The sequence below is a fragment of the Diadema antillarum genome, unplaced genomic scaffold, assembly GCF_040938485.1.
Source record: "Diadema antillarum isolate AM-2024a unplaced genomic scaffold, OU_Dant_1.0 seq00000400_RagTag, whole genome shotgun sequence".
NCBI lineage: Eukaryota > Metazoa > Echinodermata > Echinoidea > Diadematoida > Diadematidae > Diadema > Diadema antillarum.
This window is the reverse complement of record NW_027271391.1, coordinates 252,602-272,603: the sequence shown is the minus strand read 5'-3', so window position 1 is coordinate 272,603 and position 20,002 is coordinate 252,602. Positions and strand designations below refer to the sequence as shown.

At 38.7% G+C, this 20,002-nt stretch overlaps 1 protein-coding gene across 1 annotated transcript; it reads right to left on the bottom strand.

Moving 5' to 3' along the window:
- Nucleotides 1–1,847: 1,847 nt before the first annotated feature.
- Nucleotides 1,848–20,002, bottom strand: LOC139732100 (pre-rRNA-processing protein TSR1 homolog). Its single transcript, XM_071642968.1, has 22 exons — nucleotides 19,900–20,002; nucleotides 19,346–19,416; nucleotides 17,736–17,819; nucleotides 16,825–16,940; nucleotides 16,118–16,310; nucleotides 15,401–15,471; nucleotides 14,495–14,651; nucleotides 13,943–14,128; nucleotides 13,214–13,367; nucleotides 12,414–12,550; nucleotides 11,761–11,868; nucleotides 11,088–11,155; nucleotides 10,818–10,910; nucleotides 10,054–10,198; nucleotides 8,816–8,867; nucleotides 7,111–7,169; nucleotides 6,470–6,532; nucleotides 5,607–5,690; nucleotides 4,745–4,850; nucleotides 3,960–4,100; nucleotides 3,038–3,112; nucleotides 1,848–2,020 (listed from the first exon to the last, which is right to left on the bottom strand). The coding sequence occupies exons 1-22, from the start codon at nucleotides 20,000–20,002 to the stop codon at nucleotides 1,848–1,850; spliced, it is 2,439 nt and encodes an 812-aa protein (XP_071499069.1).

Here is a 20,002-nt window from a genome sequence, read left to right as displayed (position 1 = left end):
ATGCTCTTCTGTGTGAACATTAGACAGAACTTGGAGGGAAGAGATTCCCGACATCCTCTACAAAATTCCTCATTTCTCTTTGACTACTAAAGCAAATCGAATGGGATTTTCTGTAACATGTGGGCAATGAGTTATAGTTTCATACACTGAATTTGTATTTAGATTGATTCACTGTTTTTAAAGATATTGGGTCCCATTGTAATTTTTTTGGGGGACATACTGTACAAGGTTAAAGGTTACAACAGGCAGCTTTAATTGGACCAATGAAATCTCCAGATTACATCTGGTTATCTGTGTGTCAGGGATGAAAGTGAATAATCTATGATGTATATGGCATGGAACTTGCAAAATTACTTTCTTACATAAGTATCTTGCAATATCCAATCTCATTGTAACAAGGTTCCACTGTATAATGCAAATTCATGCTTTTTTTTAAACTAAAGGAGAAACCATGTGTTGGGGCCATTGTGCAAACCCTGAACAGTACATTTATTGGTAAACTAGCAAGAGATGAGATTTATGATGCAATCAGTCCACAACACACTTGCTTTAAAAACAAATACAAATGTATGAGCACAAAAGTAACCAGAGTGAGTAGAAAATTATATGCTCAAACAAGACACAGAAATTCACACGCCTTCACCATCTAAATTCTTCTAATTTCATGAGGTAAATTCATGAGTTTATTGACCAAGTTTGCTGACACCTTGGGCATACATATCAAGACACTTTGTAGGCTACGTCTGTGACTGCATCATAACTCTTTGTTTTATATTGGAATCTCCAAACTGGTAAAGTTCTTATTTATCTTTTAAGGTTGTTCACAAATTTTACAACAATGTAAAGCTAGATTTACTCCCAGTTCTTGCTGATTATACAGGTAGTATGTAAATCTTGGCCATGGTATGAGCTAATATTGCAAGAAGAAAAAAATATACATAAATAAGACATCAACTGCTCTGTGACAGCCAGTCTCCTTCAATAATGCTAAAAATTGCTCACAAACAGCTATGTTTGAACCATTCGTGTTTGTTTAAAAAAGGCTTCAAATCTCCCTGTACATGCACAGAACTGTCTACTGAAAATCTCAACAAACAATTTATCCAGAAAGTAATTTTGGATAAAAATAGTTTTCTTTCCACAATTATTGAATGCTACATCATGACATAAACTCTATTTAATTCCAGAAAGATATTCCTATGTGGCAATGGAAAGTAGGTATTGGTACCTTAAAATCAATACGCAACAAGTATATGGTGTAGCAGCTTGTACAGCAGTTTCTCTATCATCAGTAGCAGCAGCAGCAACATGAAGAATATGGCAATTCTTTGTCATCATCTTAAAGCATATTGCTGCAGAGTCAGTTAATAGAACAATCTCTACCAAAAGAGGTGATTTAAAAAAAAATACATTGTATATACATATAAATATATATCATTTGGTTACAATGTAGACACAGTCACCCAGTCCTTTGTCTAAATTGTGCAATGGCCTTTCAAGTTTCGCATGCATGATGAAGTGTGAATAAAAGATACAAAATGATACCAAGACTAATCATGCACACAGATACCTGGCTCTTAAAAAAAAAAAAGGAGGAAAAAAAATCCACGAATTCTGAGTCAAGTTTCACTACTTATAGGACTTGATCTCCATTGCAATCAATGCAGTTCCCATGGCAACACTTCAAATGCTCCGTAGTGAACGGATGTTGCCTATCTATGTCCACAGTGAATGGTAATATTCCAATATTCCAAGGTTGCAGTTGCTGGGATATGCATGATGAAAAGGGGAAGTCCTGGATGCAAAAGCAAGTGTGGCTGGGAAAGGAGTTGAGACTCGGGCAGCTGTTATTCCATCTCATCCTCCGTCGTCATGGGGACAGGGGCTGTCACATTCAGTGAGCGCCACCCCACCGGGTCGTAGGTCCACTTGGGGTACATGCGCTTGTAGAGGTTCATCAGCACCGTGTCCTGAGACTTCATCTTGCCATCAAAGATGCACTTCATGTGGCCATGGGTGCCTGGAGGGAGAGGTGGGAGAGAGGTAGTCAGAGTAGAAACAAGTGACATTGGTCCTATTCAAGTGCTCAAAAGTGAACTTGACTAAACCAAACCATACCTTAGTGTACCATACCATACCATGCCATGCCAGATTGGGAACATTCGAGCACTCTGTGGAGAAAACATACCTTATGAGCTATTCTTGGACTCCAATTAGAACTAAGAAGGGTCACACGTTTTGTAGCAACCAACACCTTCACCTCACAGGCCAATGTTTTATACAGGTGTCCCTAATAAAAACCGACTCTTTGTATTATGACTAGTGTGTGTCATTTTTCGCGAGTAAGGCGCTATTTGCAAATTAAAAACACACGAAAATATGAACTCTTGATATTGACATGAGTGGGACAGCCCACACACATTTTTTCCATTCAGTACTGCACTACAAGATCGCGAATTTAACCACTCAAGAAAATGTCTGGAAGTATCGATTCATGAAACATTAGACTTGCTAAATACATGGTAAATACAGTATGTATCAGTAACCACATTTCCATGGTATGGCACTGTATGTTTTTATCATAATGCTTAGTATTCACTGTTAGCCTTCCATATTAAAGATAGATAAGAGTGAAATAAGCAGATGTCTTTAAACATTCAGAGAAGGTCAGAGGAAATTCAGTAAACGCTTCCAATTCTAAGTGCAAAGGCTGCAGCAGTTGGAGCTAAACTCAGCCACATATTCTTCTGACAGCAAATGTAACTCGTGCATGAAATGTGGTGAAAATTCCAGAGGGAACTATTAATAAACAGTAATTGCCACATTCTTTCAGCCATTCTTTCAAGGTGCTACGAACATATTGCACCTGCCTTCTTGCCTAGCAAAAAAACAATTCAATGCCTGTCAATTAACATGATTGTGTGCTTGCCTATTGCAGTATATATGAGGCCCCTGTGAATGCCCCTCTTGCAGCTAAGTGGTGGAAATGTCTTTGGATATGGACTACAAGGGGGGGGGGGGAGGTGATAAATCTTACCCAGTGGCTCTCTGATGTGGCCCCTCCTGCCCCACTTGGTGCGCAGCTCAATGGGCTTGAACCACATGATGTCCTCTGTAAAGAAGTGGAAGATTAGAAATCAGTGATGAATGAGAGATAGGTCCCTTGCAGAAGGAGACATGGGCACACACAAACACACACATACAATCACAACACACAGACACACACCTATATACTTGTTACATACACCCCAATGTATACACGTTAGGTGGAAAGGTATCAGAATGATAACTGCACAGCAAGGTTGCTGTGATAAGCATATCGGTAATTATCCTGCAATGAGAGATTAGAAATCTTCACTAGCACGTCCCTGCCAGACAGGGGTGTGAACAATCACAAACAAACAGACAAACAGACAACATCCAACTTCGTACATACAACACTGAATGCAAACACAAATCACACAAGAGGATACAAACAACTACAGACAAACTGACACACACTCAACTTGGTACGTACACCACTGAAGGCAAACACATTCAGATCAAAGAGGTCTGAATGATAACAAAACATGGTCAATGTGTCCTGTGTGATAGAACTTCAATACAGGCTTGTTGATTTCAAATGTACAAGGTAAATTTGGCTTCCTTGAAAGAAGGATAGAGGGGTGATGGACTGACACTACTATAACACATACACATTGAATGCTTTCCTATACTAGTGAGCTGTAAATGGACAATAGCCTGCATTATGAAACTTGGCTATTGAAGAAAACCCTACCAAATGCACACACACCTAGAAGCCAATTAAGGAAGTCATCCTAGCATAATTATGCAGCCAGACAATATAGGGAAACTGATGCAAAATTTTCAAGAGCATTATATGAAAAGAGAAATTTCATCATTGTCTCCATTTCTGCATACGTTTATGTCAAAAGATGAACATGTTCTTCCTCTCTAACCTCTGTTGAAGAACATGTATCTGACCACAGCCTGTCTGTTGATGATCTTGAAGGGATGACCACTGAGGACGACCCTCTTGACCACTATCCTGTCCGGATTGACCCCCAGCAAGGTTCCCGTGGCAACCAGGTTGTGCGTACCTAAAAGTAGAAGGATGAGAACAGCTGCATTTTAGCACTCACATCAGGAAGAGAAAACACAATGGTGTACACATCATGTGATGCTTTTTAATTGATTTATTGGGATTCGATGGTATTTATCCAATCAATCCAGTGTACATTTTGTTACATTAAGGCCATTATTATAGGCCAAATCTAACTACATCTCTACAGCAGACATTATTGAAAACTTTGAAGGTGGGATAATCATGGAGAATAGAAACATACACATGTGTGGTCATGTGAGAATATTGATTAACTTTCTTTAAGCACATTAAGAGCAGACCTCGAGTCAGGGCTACAAACTTCTGCAGATCAAAACATATGCATACAGCTACACAGTAAAAATAACAAAACCCCCACCATAGAAAAAAGAAGACATTCCTATTTCAAAGGTGATGATCATATTCTGGGTAAAAAGTGGGAAAATTTTAAACACTAATCATGCTAACAAAATTTAAGATAATCTTTTGCTTTTTGTTTTGTTTTGTTTTGTTTTTCATACAAAGCATGTTTCCTTGTTTTGGTTTCTTGTTGTTTGTGATATGAGTGAGTCTGCCCAAAATGCAAGACAGATGCAGGAATTAATTTCTTGTTTTTGCAGAAATCTGATACTTGGCACTCACCATCTGGGAGCTCTTTGAAGACCAGGACGGTGGAAGGTGGGAACATGATGGGGGCAAACACGCTGGCCACTGTGACAGCAGAGTCTTTGGGTAGAAACCTTTCATACTGTGGTGAGATCAACAGCAATGAGAAGAAAATTATATTCAAAAGTCAAAATACCTTTGTATACCTAGCACTGCAGGTGTTCACTATAATCGCTCCTTTGTATACCTAGCACTGCAGGCGTTAACTTCACCCACTACTGTATCCTGGCATATGTGCACGCACAGGTACAACAAGTACAAATTAGAGCAAAAAACAGCAAACGGTTTCTTCAACCGCTGCTATTTTCCTGCCTTTTTACTAGGCATTCTATTGTGTATTTGTTGTCTTTTTTTTTCCTTAATCAGCATAGAAATCAGCAAATTTTCATTCCCAAACATTACAATCAATTCATTCAATATGTCAGCAATCTTGGTGCCCATCAGCACTGCTGATAGGGTGCTTATTTTTCCTTGTTTTTTTCCCGGCAACGGAAAAAATGGAGTGCGGTGTATACACAGGTGCACCTTATACAACATCATTTATGGTACAAATATTACATTGTGTTGGAAAGAAAAAGAAACACAAGATCATAATCATACAATTGTAATATGTCAGCAGCATGGGATAACAAAGCCAAGCAAAAGCACAAGCAATTATGATGGAGCTCTACATTGAACAAAGCTGTGGGATTAAAGAAGTTGAGATAATAACCAAGGTGCAGAGAGCGGAAATGTTTTGTTTGACACAAACATAACACTGTGGTATCAGTAGAGACACCAGGAAAAAAAAAGAAAAATCTGTGTTTATTTACTGATACGGCAGCTGTACTCTTCCTACCTTGTGCTTGCCTCCAGACGTGTGCTGGGAGAAGATTGGTCCTGCCCTGAATCGCCGATACCCAACCTGAAATATCAGCGGCTCCTGCAATGCAAATTTAATATCATGTACAAAACAGTCTCAGAATTCAAGGAACACATATGATTTCACTGCTTATGCATACAAGAGATGTGGGGGGAAGGACATCACTTTGGTGATGTGGGCCCTCTGTTGTGAACATGTTTCTATACTTGCATTTCCACAAATTTAGTTTCACAAATTTCCTTCACCAAGTATATAGCCAAATCTGTATGTCACCCTTAAATAATGGCAACATATTTCTATGGTCTAACAGGTTAAAAAAAACAAAAAACTTGTAAAAAAGTATACCTATGATTCAGTAAGGATGAATTCCAAAAAAATTCACTTTTCTAGCACAATGAAAGAGCACTTGACCAACCGTTTTCAGAAAGCAGGGGGGATAATTGTTACCCTTAACATGTCAGTATCAAGTAGACAGAATTTGTAATTTTCATGAAAAATGAATTTTTGTGGAATTCCCTTTATATTTTCTTTACATTAGTAGTCTCCTCGTCCAGCGGTTCCAAAACCAAAACTTAAAAAATTCATAACTTTTGCATTGACTGTCCAATTTTCCTCAAACTTTCACTGATGAGTTCTACTAATGTTGCTGCTTTCACGCAATCCACATTTCTCTTTGGGTTTTGGTTTCCTTTAACAGAGGGGCAGAATGTTATGGGGGAGAGGAAAAGCATTTCCAGTTTCCTCCTTTCTGTAACTTTTTAGTAAACTTTCAGTACAGCTTTTAAATCCACTGTGCCTCATCTCGACCTCTGACAATCTAAGCACACTTTGTCACTCACCTTTGACTTGATAGGATCAGTGAAATCTGGATGCCTCCTGATGGTGAAGTGAAGTACAGACATCTGCAATTTAAAGCCATGGTGTAGACAAGGGTAACAACTTCCATGAATGCTTCTCAACTTTGCATATGTTGCTGGTAAGGCAATGACCCCCCCCCAAAAAAAAAAAAAAAATGAAAATAAAATTGTCATACTTTTGATGATTAGAGCAATATCTTTAAGGCACACTTATTAATTGGCATTTGAATGTACTTTTTCATATTTTGATTTGATGAACAGGTGTGTATGTGCCTGTAAAAGAACAATAAATTGCCACGCCTTTCAAATTTGTTACAATTCAGGCAAAGGGAAGTTTATCCAACCAAAGAGGGTTAGAGCTGAAATAAACAAGTGGTACAAACCACAACCGAACCGACGTTTTTATGAGACATTGGACATAAACGTGGCTGGGGATATACACCAAAGAGAACGAAAGAGATATATTTACACATATAAAAGAGATATACCAAAGCAAATACACAAGAAACATAATCAAAAGAATGAAAGAGATATACTGAAGAAAATGAAAGAGATATAATAATATTCAAGGGCTATACTGAGATAATGATAAAGATATATACTGCAGATAATGAAATAGACACCTTCTGTTCATGAGCCAGCAAGCCAAACACCACCAGGGAATGTAATGGATCGTAGTCATCTGCAATTACAATAGTCACAAACAAAAGAGAACAAGAGCATTAATCTTTACTGGGTACATCAAAATGAGCAATATTGAAATGAGAGAGATCACAAATAAGACAAGGAAAAGTAGAAATTACGCGGTGCGTAACATATGTCCCCGCCGGAAGTAGCATTTTGTAACAAAATGTGCAATATAGGTAAAAAATCAAGGTCAAAGGTCAAAGAAGTCAAAGGTCAAAATTCTGTGTAGAAGTTTTGAAGCCCTCACCTAGTGCCATCACATAAAGCAAATGGAATCGAAATTGGGTTAGAAATGGCGAAGGAGTAGCATTTTGTAGCCAATGTACAATATAGGTCAAAAATCAAGGTCAAAGGTCAAAGAAGACAAAGGTCAAAATTCTGTGTAGAAGTTTTGAAGCCCTCACCTAGTGCTATCACATAAAGCAAACGGAATCGAAATCGGGTTAGAAATGGCGAAGGAGTAGCATTCTGTAGCAAAATGCACAATATAGGTCAAAAATCAAGGTCAAAGGTCAAAGAAGTCAAAGGTCAAAATTCTGTGTAGAATTTTTGAAGCCCTCAACTAGTGCCATCATATAAAGTAAACGGAATCGAAATCGGGTTAAAAATGGCGAAGGAGTAGCATTTCGTAGCAAAATGTACAATATAGGTCAAAAATCAAGGTCAAAGGTCAAAGAAGTCAAAGGTCAAAATTCTGTGTAGAAGTTTTGAAGCCCTCACCTAGTGCCATCACATAAAGCAAACGGAATCGAAATCGGGTTAGAAATGGCGAAGGAGTAGCATTTTGTAGCAAAATGTACAATATAGGTCAAAGGTCAAGGTCAAAGGTCACGACTGAAATTCTGTGTAGAAGTTTCAAAGCTCCCATGTAGTGCTATCATATAAAGCAAACAGAATCAAAATTGGCTCATAAATGACAGAGAAGTAGCAAATTGAAGATTTTGATCACACACGGACGCACACACGGACACACGGACACACGGACGGACGGACGGACGGACACACGGACACACACACGTACGGAGCCCGTTTCATAGTCCCCTGCTCGAACTCGTTCGGCGGGGACAATAATACAGTCACTCCATAAGATTGATAATGACAATGATGAACAGAGGACAGCAATGAGCATTCTAGAGTACATCTAGATATAAAGAGCATATTACACACCCTGACTACTAAGTGCAAAGTGTAGCAGAAGACAGAATGTAAAGCAATGCAAACACTAATAACAGTCCACTCCTGTGAAATTTCAATGCACTGTCCACCACTCACCTCACGGAACACTTGTTAATTCTGTTCAGCTTTATTAGCTGCAAATTTAAATATCCTACTGCAAAGAAAACTCAAGAAAGTGTTTAGCATATTTAGCTGCACATCAAAATATCCTTTCATGATAACATTCAAGAAGGTAAACAATACATTTTATTGCAACTGATTGGCAAATTGCCGTTATCGACGTAACTATCCACCGATTTTTCAGTTTTTTATTAGTAGCCGTGATTAAAAATTATGGGAATATATACTCGTGTCGGATTCAAACCAGCGGTCTACTGTAAGGTTAATTTGTTAATCAGTTGCAATAAAACCAACTCAAATGCAAGAATTCATTAATTTCATACAACAGATTATGTTTATACTCACCAAAGACACTTCTAGGCACATCTGATACGTGGATAGTGACATAGTTGCCAACCTGGAAAGCAAAGACAAATATATTACTAAACAAGTGAATAAAAGTGAATAAATTCACAAATATGTTGATTCCCATCAATAAAGAAACAGCAATAGAGAATACGAGCATATATAACAAAAGCAACTTCACAATCCATGGCAGCAAAAAAAAAAAAAAAAATGTAGTGCTTTCACTAGAATATAATGCATCTGTGGTCGAAACAAGAATGACTTGTACACGATGTCACAAGAACATCTAACTAAACCACTGTCACATCCTGACATACCAGCAAGCAGGGAGGGGTGCATACCGTCATATCATGGTTTGAGGTGAAATGTACATAGCTGTCTACTGCATATGCCATACATTTCACAGTCTATTTGTTTTTGTGAATTTCAATAGTTCATCAATATATGTGAGATAAACAAGTCATGGAAATATTGACTGCCTTAACAGAAATGTCGTGCACATCATCTCTTAGGTGGGAAATCTCTTAATATTCTCTCGAATACAAATAATTCTTATTCCTCATGCTGCCACAGTGGTTATCGACTGCAGATTCAACAACAGCTATAGCATCTTCATGGCAATTACACCGGTCTGCTAGTTGCATAAAGCATGGTAGAGAGTGACTTTTGATCATGGATGACAGTTTCTAATACCTGCCTGATGGTCACAGGTTATCCCACAAACAATACTGTAAAACCAGAAACATTTGCGGCATGAAACTTTTGCGAATTGGGGCCGACGCCCTTTTTCGTGGCATGTAACTTTCATGAATTGGTGACTGGCATTCAATGCATTGTGTACATACAAAAAACTTTCGTGATTCTTGGCTCCTTGCGAAATTTGCAAAAGTTTCATGCAAGCAAACATGTCAGGTTTTACAGTAAGTCTCATCAGAAGACGAATGGATATCTGCAACTTCTGTACACAGCCATCCCTACATATTGTGCCACAAAACAGACATTATCTTTTCTATGTACGTATACAAGCTGATACCAGAGTCACACATTGTTGCAATGTCAGTATGGAACATCTGCAGGTAGTTGATAAATTTATCCTAACAGAATTTTGCAGTAAGTGTGTCACTAATCAGTGCACAAAATTTGTGACTTGTTACCTTTGCACACTAGTCAGAGGTGTTGCAATCAACCACCAATTACTACGGGAACACAAGTGACGGTGCTGTCGTCTGCGGACTCACCTCGGCCAAACTGTCGCTCTTGGTGGCCAGCACCCTTTTCTTGGTCCTGTCAAAGCTCTCAAACTGGAAGATCCTGGCGTAGTCATGGGGGAGGTTTTCCTTCGGGTCCCACGGTGATGTGCGGAAGCTCTTCAACCCCCGATACCTGGTATCGAAAGAAGGAGGAAACATTTTTTTTTTTAAATGCATCGAGGGAGGGAAGGGACTTGGAAGAGGCTAAAGTGAATAGAAATCTCTAACACCATATCCTGAATAAATGTTGTGCCATGCACACCACAAAGGTATAAGGCAAAAACTACCAAACAGTATCTCTTTGAAATTGTTTACATCGAAAATTCATATGTTCCTGACAGAAACAAAACCACAAATAGTAAGAATACTCTTCTTACATAAGATATGTGAAACTACATACTTCCAAGTACTTGAAAGCAATCATAGAAATGAGTAAAACAGAGACTACTTTTTGAAATATCACAGTTCACTCGAAGGCACAAATACTTTGTCTTTTACATTGAAATGTGAAAATCTATCACATCAAATCAACAGCAAGTCATAAACACCCTTGTAAATACATAAAATGACATACACCTTGTCCTAACATTACATTATTGAAAGTATCTACACTTAATAGCTTTCAGCAACAGAATCATCCCATTGCTTCTAACAATCAATAATGTCTTCTAGATTTGATACATGGCACATGCAGTTCCTGTAAGTGATACTTATTTTTTCTCTGCTGTAATGTGACAAATGCCTGTTCTTACCTTGCAAATCTCACTCTGGCATTTGTGTGCATCGGTGTGTCTATCTCATCTGGGAACATTTCATTCATCCGTTCTTCTCTGTACTTCTCGAGCCTTTCAGGGAAGGGGACCAAGAAAAAACAAATGCCATCATTTCCCCACCAAATGTCTTCAACTTGTAAGGTGCAAAACATAATTACTCCTACTCTAAATTGAAGAGAAAGGCACAAACATCACCAAAGGCAAAAACAAAAAAATGATAATGACTAAACTTGAAGTATCGATGCTTACATTTTCCGCTCTGCTTCCTCGTCAAAATGGACGTCGTAGCTCTCCTTGCTCCCGCCACTGATGCTGACCTATCAAAGAAAGTGCATTGAGAGGCAAAATATTAGATTATTTATCCACGCCATTTGTTACCACTAATTTTTACTGGCAATAAGATAAGAGTGCTAGAAAGTTGTGAATCATGAACTGTCTCAATTCTGTCAGCACATCAATACTCTTAACACTTCATTAAAAGTCTTCAGTATTACAACACAGCATTTCAGTTACATGTATGAAAATGCATGCAATAATGTGATGACTAACATTGCCAGAAAGTCATGATATGACAGGATTACTTTGTGAAGTGATTGAAACAGACTTCAGTGGCAATTGTAGGGCAGGCCGTCTGCCTAGAAAACTCACTGTATAAAGGATGCTAAGATGTAACAATAGAGGCTCTTGAGAGCCTCTTTGAGAGCCTCAATGAAAGAGATGAATGAAAATAAAACTTGAAAAGAAGTACATGTCCATCTGTACACTTATACTTTCTATCTTTCTCTCAAGCTTACACAAAAATCGATTTTACACCCACCCACCTACAAATTATCTACCTGCAAGTACATCAAAACAAAGATACATATATACACACAAATATATGTGCGCACATAGATATAACTCTGTAAATGTCCCCACTCACTGTGTCAAACTCCATATCATCTGCCTCCGTCCCACCTCCAACCACTGACTCTGAGTCCGCTGATTCTGGTATAGGAACATCATCATCATCATCCTCAGCTTCACTGTCCTACAGGGTTTGTAAATAGATGTAGACCATCACAAAATAATCCCAGCAAATAGAAAAAAAAATGTCAAGAATAATAACATCAAATTCTTAAGATTCAGAGGATCATTTATCACTGGTATCAGTGAGTTATTACCTGGCATTAATATTCACAGATACTTGTTGGTAAACAGAGATTGAAAGCTGGTGAAGGCACAAATACAATCAACCCAATCTGGAATGTCTCCCCAACCCATGTCACTGGGAGATGCTTGGCCTGAAAAAGATTAAGACTGGTATGTTTATAGAATGATGCTATTCATAACTCAGGAAATGTTTGAAGTCCAATATGTATCCTGTCTTGTAATGCACAAAGATTGTGGAGAGCAATTAACTTTGCACATAGTTATATAAATCATGTGTTCTATAATACTACAGAACTTTCTCTACTCTTTGTTACAATGAGACAGAGTTGTTGTGCAATACTCAAGTTGAATTCCTATGGAATGCAATGGAGCAATGTGATATCATGTAGACGACATTTAGACTGAGAAATGCAGCCAATATACCTCTTCATCTCCAGTCTCGTCATCCTCATCATCTTCCTCATCGTCATCGCTCTCAACGATCCATGTCGCCTGGTAGTCAGACGTGCCCTTTGGTACTCTCTTGACGATCTGCTTCTTGTTTTCCTCTTGTAGGGCTGCTACATCACAGAGAAAAAGAGAAAAACAGACATCACTGCTTGGTTCACTGACGAATGAAAGAAATTACTCTTGCGAAAATATCCTCTTATCAACAATACAGAAACTGCACAATATTGACACATCTTCTTTTGGAAAGTTCTTTGCACCCTGTCATAACCCCGTGCACCTCCACAAACATGAGCATAAACAGACAAACAGACATGCATACACTTGTAAATACATGTACACAAATAAGGGGGAAAAATCCACATCCACATCATCATACAAGCACACACACACACACACACACACACATGCACAAACATACACACACACAGACACAGACATACACAGGTTCCAGTGGTGAGTTTTTAAAATCTTAGCATGATTTTAATTGCTTGATTCTTTCAAAATACCTTAGAACTCGTAGAATTACACCACGCATTATGCCATTGACATTTTGCATCATATGGACTCATTAGAAGCACATTCTGATTTGATCCATAGCCTACTGCACCCACTCAAATGGCACAACATCTTTAGGGACTGTCTGTCCTAAGTTGTCAAATGGGTACTTCTGAGATGGGTCATTTTATCATGCACTTCTAACTTTTGATGGCATTTCTACACAAGCCTACACACACAAACTCACACAACAGAGGAAACAACACATTCTTTCTCACCTTCGGCCTCAGCGAGTTCTTCCTCCGTTGGCCATGTTTGCTCCCCGGCCATGGGGTCTGGTTCGGCCTCTGCCTGCAGGGACTCTTGGCTCTGGCTGTCAGCCACCTCCAGTATCCTGGGACCTTCTTCCATGGTCTCTGCCTCATCATCATCCTGTAATTTGAGATGGGACCACATCAGTCTTCAGCTGAGCATCGAGAAGTCAGTAACACATTGCACTGATGAGGGGGTGGGGTGGGGGGAAAGTGGAAGGGGCAGAACATTTGCAGCTCAAGCTTTTGTCCTCCCTTGCCACATACTACACCCGCTGGCAGGCAGGTTTTCATTGCACAACTGATGAGTCCTGCACATTCTCAAATAATAATTTCTGACAAGACCACCTATCCCTTGGTGGAGACTTAACAAGCACATCTCATAGACGACCACATATAGACCATTTCCGTAACTCGGATCTAAAAACTCTGGTACTATGTCTTCATAATGGCATACACACACTGGTCAATCTTTAATAGCTGACACAAAACTACATAGGCATTGGATTGCAAGCATATGACATGAAAAATATCATACAATATTGGCAGAAAGGGTTGTAGATAGCATCAGTGACTTTGCAAATGAATTTATGCAATATAAGTTAAAACAAAACAAAACAAAAAACAAAACATGGTAACAATGCACACAATAAACATTTGCATTTGGGGCAAAAAGCAACAAAGTTCACTCACAACAGCCATATCATCGCCATCTTTCTTCGCTTTCCTCTTGACCTTCCTGGGGTTCAAGGGGCAAGGGTCAGCAGGGCCATCAATTCGGGCCATTTGGAAGTCGCCATACCCGGGCAGGTGGACTAGTCCATTCACAGAGAGGGGTGCTCCTCTCATGAAACCTGTAACCTTCAGGGTTCCCCTCCCTTCCTGCAGTGAAAACACAAAGACTAGCAAATGAAAGTGAACATATTTCTTTTGCAGTGCTGTGAGGTGAAAGTGCTTAAAATTATATTGCAAAAACAAACTACTGCTCTAGTTTAAGCAATGTACCCTCTTTCCTTTACAAACTGTATTTTTTTACACAGGAATCCACAAAAAAGAGCACTTAGTAAATATACAAATACATCAAAAGTTGATGTAACAGGAATGAAATCATAAAATTTCATGCATAATTTATAATCTAGTATATCATTTATAACAACAAGTGCTTTTTCAACCTTTATACACTCAATAATCAACAGTGTTCTTGGTTTTTGTTTTTTGGTTATCACAAATGAGTCAGTACAGGCATACCTGCGTTTCGCTGGGTTCAAAAGTCACATCATCCGCCAACACGTGGGGTCGAATGTCGCGCCACTTGACCCGGTTCAGTTTCTGCTCCGCCAAGTGTCGCAAGAGAAGCACATTGTCCTGATCACTGTCAAGGGCATACAACTTGCCATCTGCAAACCTGAAAAGTAGTGAGTGAAATACAATATGTCACATGCACTTTACAAGATTAATAAGCTTGTTTTATGAACTTGGTCAGGTCAGGAACCCTTTACACCCTTTGACTTGTAGGGCAGCAATGAAGGCTCCCCATCCGTCTCTGTTGCTGACCATCCTGTAGAGAGAAGCTCAGGACTGTTTGTGGTCTGAAAATTCACCCTCTACTGTTCTTCTCCATGTCTGGACTAAGTAATATCATAGCACTATAATCTTTATTCAAGCATGAAAGCAAATACAAGAATGCACACATACATACATACACACCCACAAAAATGTGTACATGTATACAACTGACAATGAATGTTATCATGATAGAGCTAAGATATATACATAATCATATAAGCCTATACCAAACTGAGATATCAGATTACACATTCCTAATACACTAAAGAAGCACATCAAATATGGTTCTCATGATTGTAGCAAGAGAGGTGAGGCAATTATCAACATCATCATTTCTAACTGCAGCATGAATTTATCAATCCATTCCAAGTTTACAGGTGTAACATTTTTCAGCAAAACTGTTCAGCACAATCGGACTGCACATTGCTTCCCACAGCTCAATACAACAGTCCAGAGAAGCCAAGAGTGTGAACGTGTTTCAAGGGGCATGTGTAAAATGAATAACGTGAAATCTGTTAAGAACAAGATCAATGGTCATTACATGCATTTAAATCCAACGTTCCAAATTTCAGTGCACAGTTCAATTACCTTCTCTCGATTTGTTTCTGCAGGGACTTTTTGACTTCAGTTCGTTTCTTTAGCGGAACATCTTTCAGTCCCTGTTGGCAGAGGAATGAGGACAAGTGGTACTGGAATCATTAACAGAACAATACCTGAATAGTAATACCTTGATTCCTCCACAGAATATGAACCTGCTATATATATGATGACAAGGCACACAATGTGCATATTATACACAATCAAAACTCGGCTGAGATCACTATGCACAAAAACCGACAACACATTTAATATGTTCAGTCTAACCACCAGCCCATAGACCCATGAAAGATTTCATATCAACTACAATATTATCACTGGTTTTTATTTGCCTGTGAGAACATCTCCAAGACCACCATCATGAATGCTCAGTCAACAGGGTTTCACAGGTCTCAATTTGGTTGGGGATTTGGCTTGGCATTTGAAGCCAGTAATGAGAACTGTCCACTTTGAACTTATCCGTATCTGACATTTCATCTGTTTTTCAAATCATTTTCAAAAAAGTACAAAGTTAATTTTTTTTTTCTATTCAACACTGATGTGTAAATTAGCAATTATAACACTGATATGTGTAAATTGGCAATTCTGACACTGTCTCCACTGTGAAATTTTCATTACAATTCAAAGAAAATGATGACATCAAATTTTATGTGTGAAACTGAACAGTCACACTTGATTTTGATTTTGCAATAGCCTAACAATGCCTACCTGGGTGGCAAATGTGACGGACGGCAAGCCCTGGGCAAAGAGACAGGACAGGCAAAGGTCGCCCCAGTCATCCCAGCAGGCGTTGGGGTCGACCAGGCACAGCACGGTGTCCGCCGCCTTCGCCGTATCGAGAATGGCCGACAGGTTGCTGGAAGGCACGACAATGCTGAATCTCCTCTTGAATCGGGGAAGGCTGGAAATAAATTTAATCAAATCATTGAAATGTCACTAAGTACTTATTTATGAGCATGCACTGGACCTGAGATATTAATAATTTGCATGGTTGCAGTGCAACTCAATACAGCAATAAATGATTCACTAAATACAAAAATGTTCAATAGAGAGGCCTAAAGTTACATGACATATTCTTAAATGATTTTTTTCTTCTTCTTTACATACATGACACAATTGCTGATCATTGAAAATCACCTGGAATTGAACCAGATCAGCTCACATTATGATATAACTGCTGATTTGATTTGATTGACAACAAATACGATAGCACTTATAGCCATTCTCAAAAGTTTTATCCATTGATCAAGACAGTAGGAACATATTAAGATATCATGTTTACATTCCATAATCACACAAAAAAGGTAAAATTTCATCAATGCACAACACAGTATTATCGTTAAGATTTTGGAAAGATTCTGTAAGAAAGGGAATTTAAATCCTACAAAGAGAAATATGAAAACAACAGATCATACCAGATATGAAGCAAATTACTGTTGCTGCTAGGATACTCCACGGCATCACTGTCTGCTGCCCTCAGACAGCCAACGACACGGTCCACATCCACAGCACCGTGGAGGGGTAGGACCATCTAGAAATACAGAATCAAACAGAAGGAGGGGAAACATATCTGGTGATGTACAATTGTACATGTAAAGGAATGAACATGTGTATCTTGCACAGTCATATGTAGCCATTGCCAAACTACTTACAGTGGACTTTCAAATTACCAATTTCAGCTTGTGTTGCAACATCATTCTAAGCACAAATATAGGAAAAGATGCCACCACCAAGTAATCCTTTATTTCCTCTGGGTGTTATCTTTTTGAGAGCAATCATACAGTTCTGCACAAAGGTCATCATCAATATGCTCATATCCATCATTTGACATGGTTAATGCAACAAAGAATTAACCTGAATCATAAGTCAGTAAACAGGTTGCTTTTCACATAATTTATATATTTTACCTGCTTCACAATGTTAGACAATACAACTCTACACAGACTAATAAAACTGCATACAAATATAATTGAAACAGTGAGTTTAGTCACCAGAACTATTGCCATAAACACAGTTTGTAATACTCCTCAAACCCTGCTTTGAAAAAACACTGAGTGTTGTGAATCAAATAGTAACAGAGGCAATGAACAATACATGATATTGCATGGTGCAAAATGAAGTTCAGTGCACTCCCGTTACAACGAACACGGTTAAAATGAAATTCCAGTGAAAACAAAGAAATACATATTCAGCAATATAATCGGCCCTACGTTCTTTATTGTTTATTTGTCCGGTGGTAATGAAATGTCAATTTTAAGAAAGAAAACTGCCGGTCCCAAGGACTTTGTTATAACGGGAGTCCACTGTAGCCTCGTAAGTTTCTTACCACCAAGTTTGGGGGTGCATCAACACCGCCCATTCTCTTTTGGCTCAGCAGCTCATCTCGCTTTTGTTTTCGTAGCTGTAAGGCCTGCGTGGTTTGGAAGAAACCATGGAAACATGTTTGTTTGTTAGTTACTGTAAAGTTGTGTGATTCGTGTTAGAGGTTAACAAATCTACTGACTACCAGCTGGGACAACTCAATAAAGAGAAATATCACGGTGAATCTGACGTTTCACTTCTGGCTGTTTATTCTGCCATTTCTGGTGTTCACAATACCTTTCAACAACAGGGGGCGCTAGACCACATTAGTGGTTTACAACACTACAGTTACCTTCATTTCAGAGGGTCACTCGTGAAGCAATCACACCGGTAGATGCAAATGTCACGTGATCTTTGAGTAGATCCTACTTTCTCATTTCTCTACACCTGATGTGAATCACTCTATAATCAGAGAACACACTAATACTCTCACTTAAACATTTCTGGAAGACAAAGAGAAAACGATTTTTTTTTTTTTTTTCAGAAAATACTCTTCAGAAAGATAGCTGTTCTAAACTGTTAAATTCCACTTTTGAGTTACGAATTACAGAAATAGAGCAAGTAAAAGTGGCTTTATCTTCTTTTAAGTGGAACAGCTGGATGTTATTCAATGGGGGGGGGGGGGGGGGGGGGGGAGGAGAGGAGAGCTTGTGCATTCTGTGCATTAGGTACACTCATTTCTCTCATCCGAAACTGACTGTCCACAGAACTTTCCAATAGTTGTAGAGTAAAAACACCAGTTTTTGGACACTGAAGCTTTTCTGCAATATTTGTTCAACTCAAATAATACATACATCATTTAATATCTACCACAATGTATGTTAAATATATCTCACTAGTTTTTCTCAATGTTGATTTATGTAAAATACATCATAAAATTTATACTATAGTAGCCTATCACCTTGATAATCCCCCAGAACCCATCCGGCCTCTCCAGAATTCGGACACATGCTATACGCGTTCAATGTCAATGCGTGTACAAGACTGCTGAAAATGTGCCATGCCATACCTTGTTGGTGCAAGGTTGCATTGGGGACGTGGTGGTACCTGTTAGTGTCTGCGAATTCTGATCATTCAGCACTTGCATTCAACCCCTCGCCCTGTACATTAAAAGTCACTGCATCAGCAAATACAGAGATTTTGTTTTTCTTTTGTGTTTTTGAGGACACCATCAAACTCTGAGCTTGTGATGAGCAAAAAAAATCTCACAAGAGATTGGCATATTTCCTTTTTTAGCACTTTTCGGTGACCATGGTGACCCCGATTCTAAACACAGGACCTATTTTCGCTCACACTATATGGAAAAATTGCGCCGATTCTGCACTTTTGACAGCAAAATCTGGGATTTCAGATGGATTTTTGGAGGTGACTAAGGCACTCTGCTGTTGTGAACAACAGTGCCAGTATGTGAAACGATATGATGTGTGTTTTGTGACAATAGAATATGCTGGCTTGTGATAAGTGAAAGGTGTCCGCATTCTGGAGGCTGGCCGAAAACTAGAGATTTACTCTAGTTTCTTCTCGAACAAAATTCAAACCACACAGGCACAGTCATTAAGACTGCTCTATATTTACCTTATTCCTGCGATCAGCTTTGCTTAGTTCTCTCTTCCATTTTCTCGATATGGTCGTGGCATTTACTTTTCCTACAAAAAACAACAAAACAAAACAGCAAATGCGGCATGCCATGCCATCCAACACTATTACACTAACAAGTATGAGGATATCACTGTACAAAATTTTTGAACAAACTGAATTTCTACCACTGTAATGACAATAAGTAATTTATTCTAAAGAAATGAATGAAACAACAATGTCAACACTCAACAGTAGAATTAGAAACACTTGCCATGCTCACACAACTCAGGGTAGAATTTATGGATTTAAATTTACTTTAAATTTTAATATCTGAAAGTGAAACATTGAAAGAGGAGACTGATTCTCTGAACCATATTAATTCAGATATTCTGATATTGAAAATGTTTAGAATACCAGATGTTGAATGCCAGAAGTACTGCCTACACTAGTGGTGGTGTAAATAATGTGCAAATTACATCAGACATGTTATCAGTAACAGTGCAGTGCCAGTGGTTTATGGAATTATGCTTGGTACAATGTACAGTACCTACCTTTTAGTTGCACATCTATTTTCCCCTTGCTACGGTGACGTCCTGTCTTGTGTCCTTTATTTTGTTGCTTTAAAGGGCCTGCTCTGTGTGATGTTTTCGCCAT

Bases quoted from the DNA above. Each gene is read 5' to 3' on its own strand.
- LOC139732100 (XM_071642968.1), bottom strand. From the start codon at position 20,002: ATGGCGAAAACATCACACAGAGCAGGCCCTTTAAAGCAACAAAATAAA. The intron at 11,869-12,413 runs GTATATTGGCTG...CAAACCCTGTAG, and splicing joins ACGAGACTGGAGATGAAGAG to GACAGTGAAGCTGAGGATGA. The intron at 10,199-10,817 runs GTAAGAACAGGC...TTTCGATACCAG, and splicing joins GCCAGAGTGAGATTTGCAAG to GTATCGGGGGTTGAAGAGCT.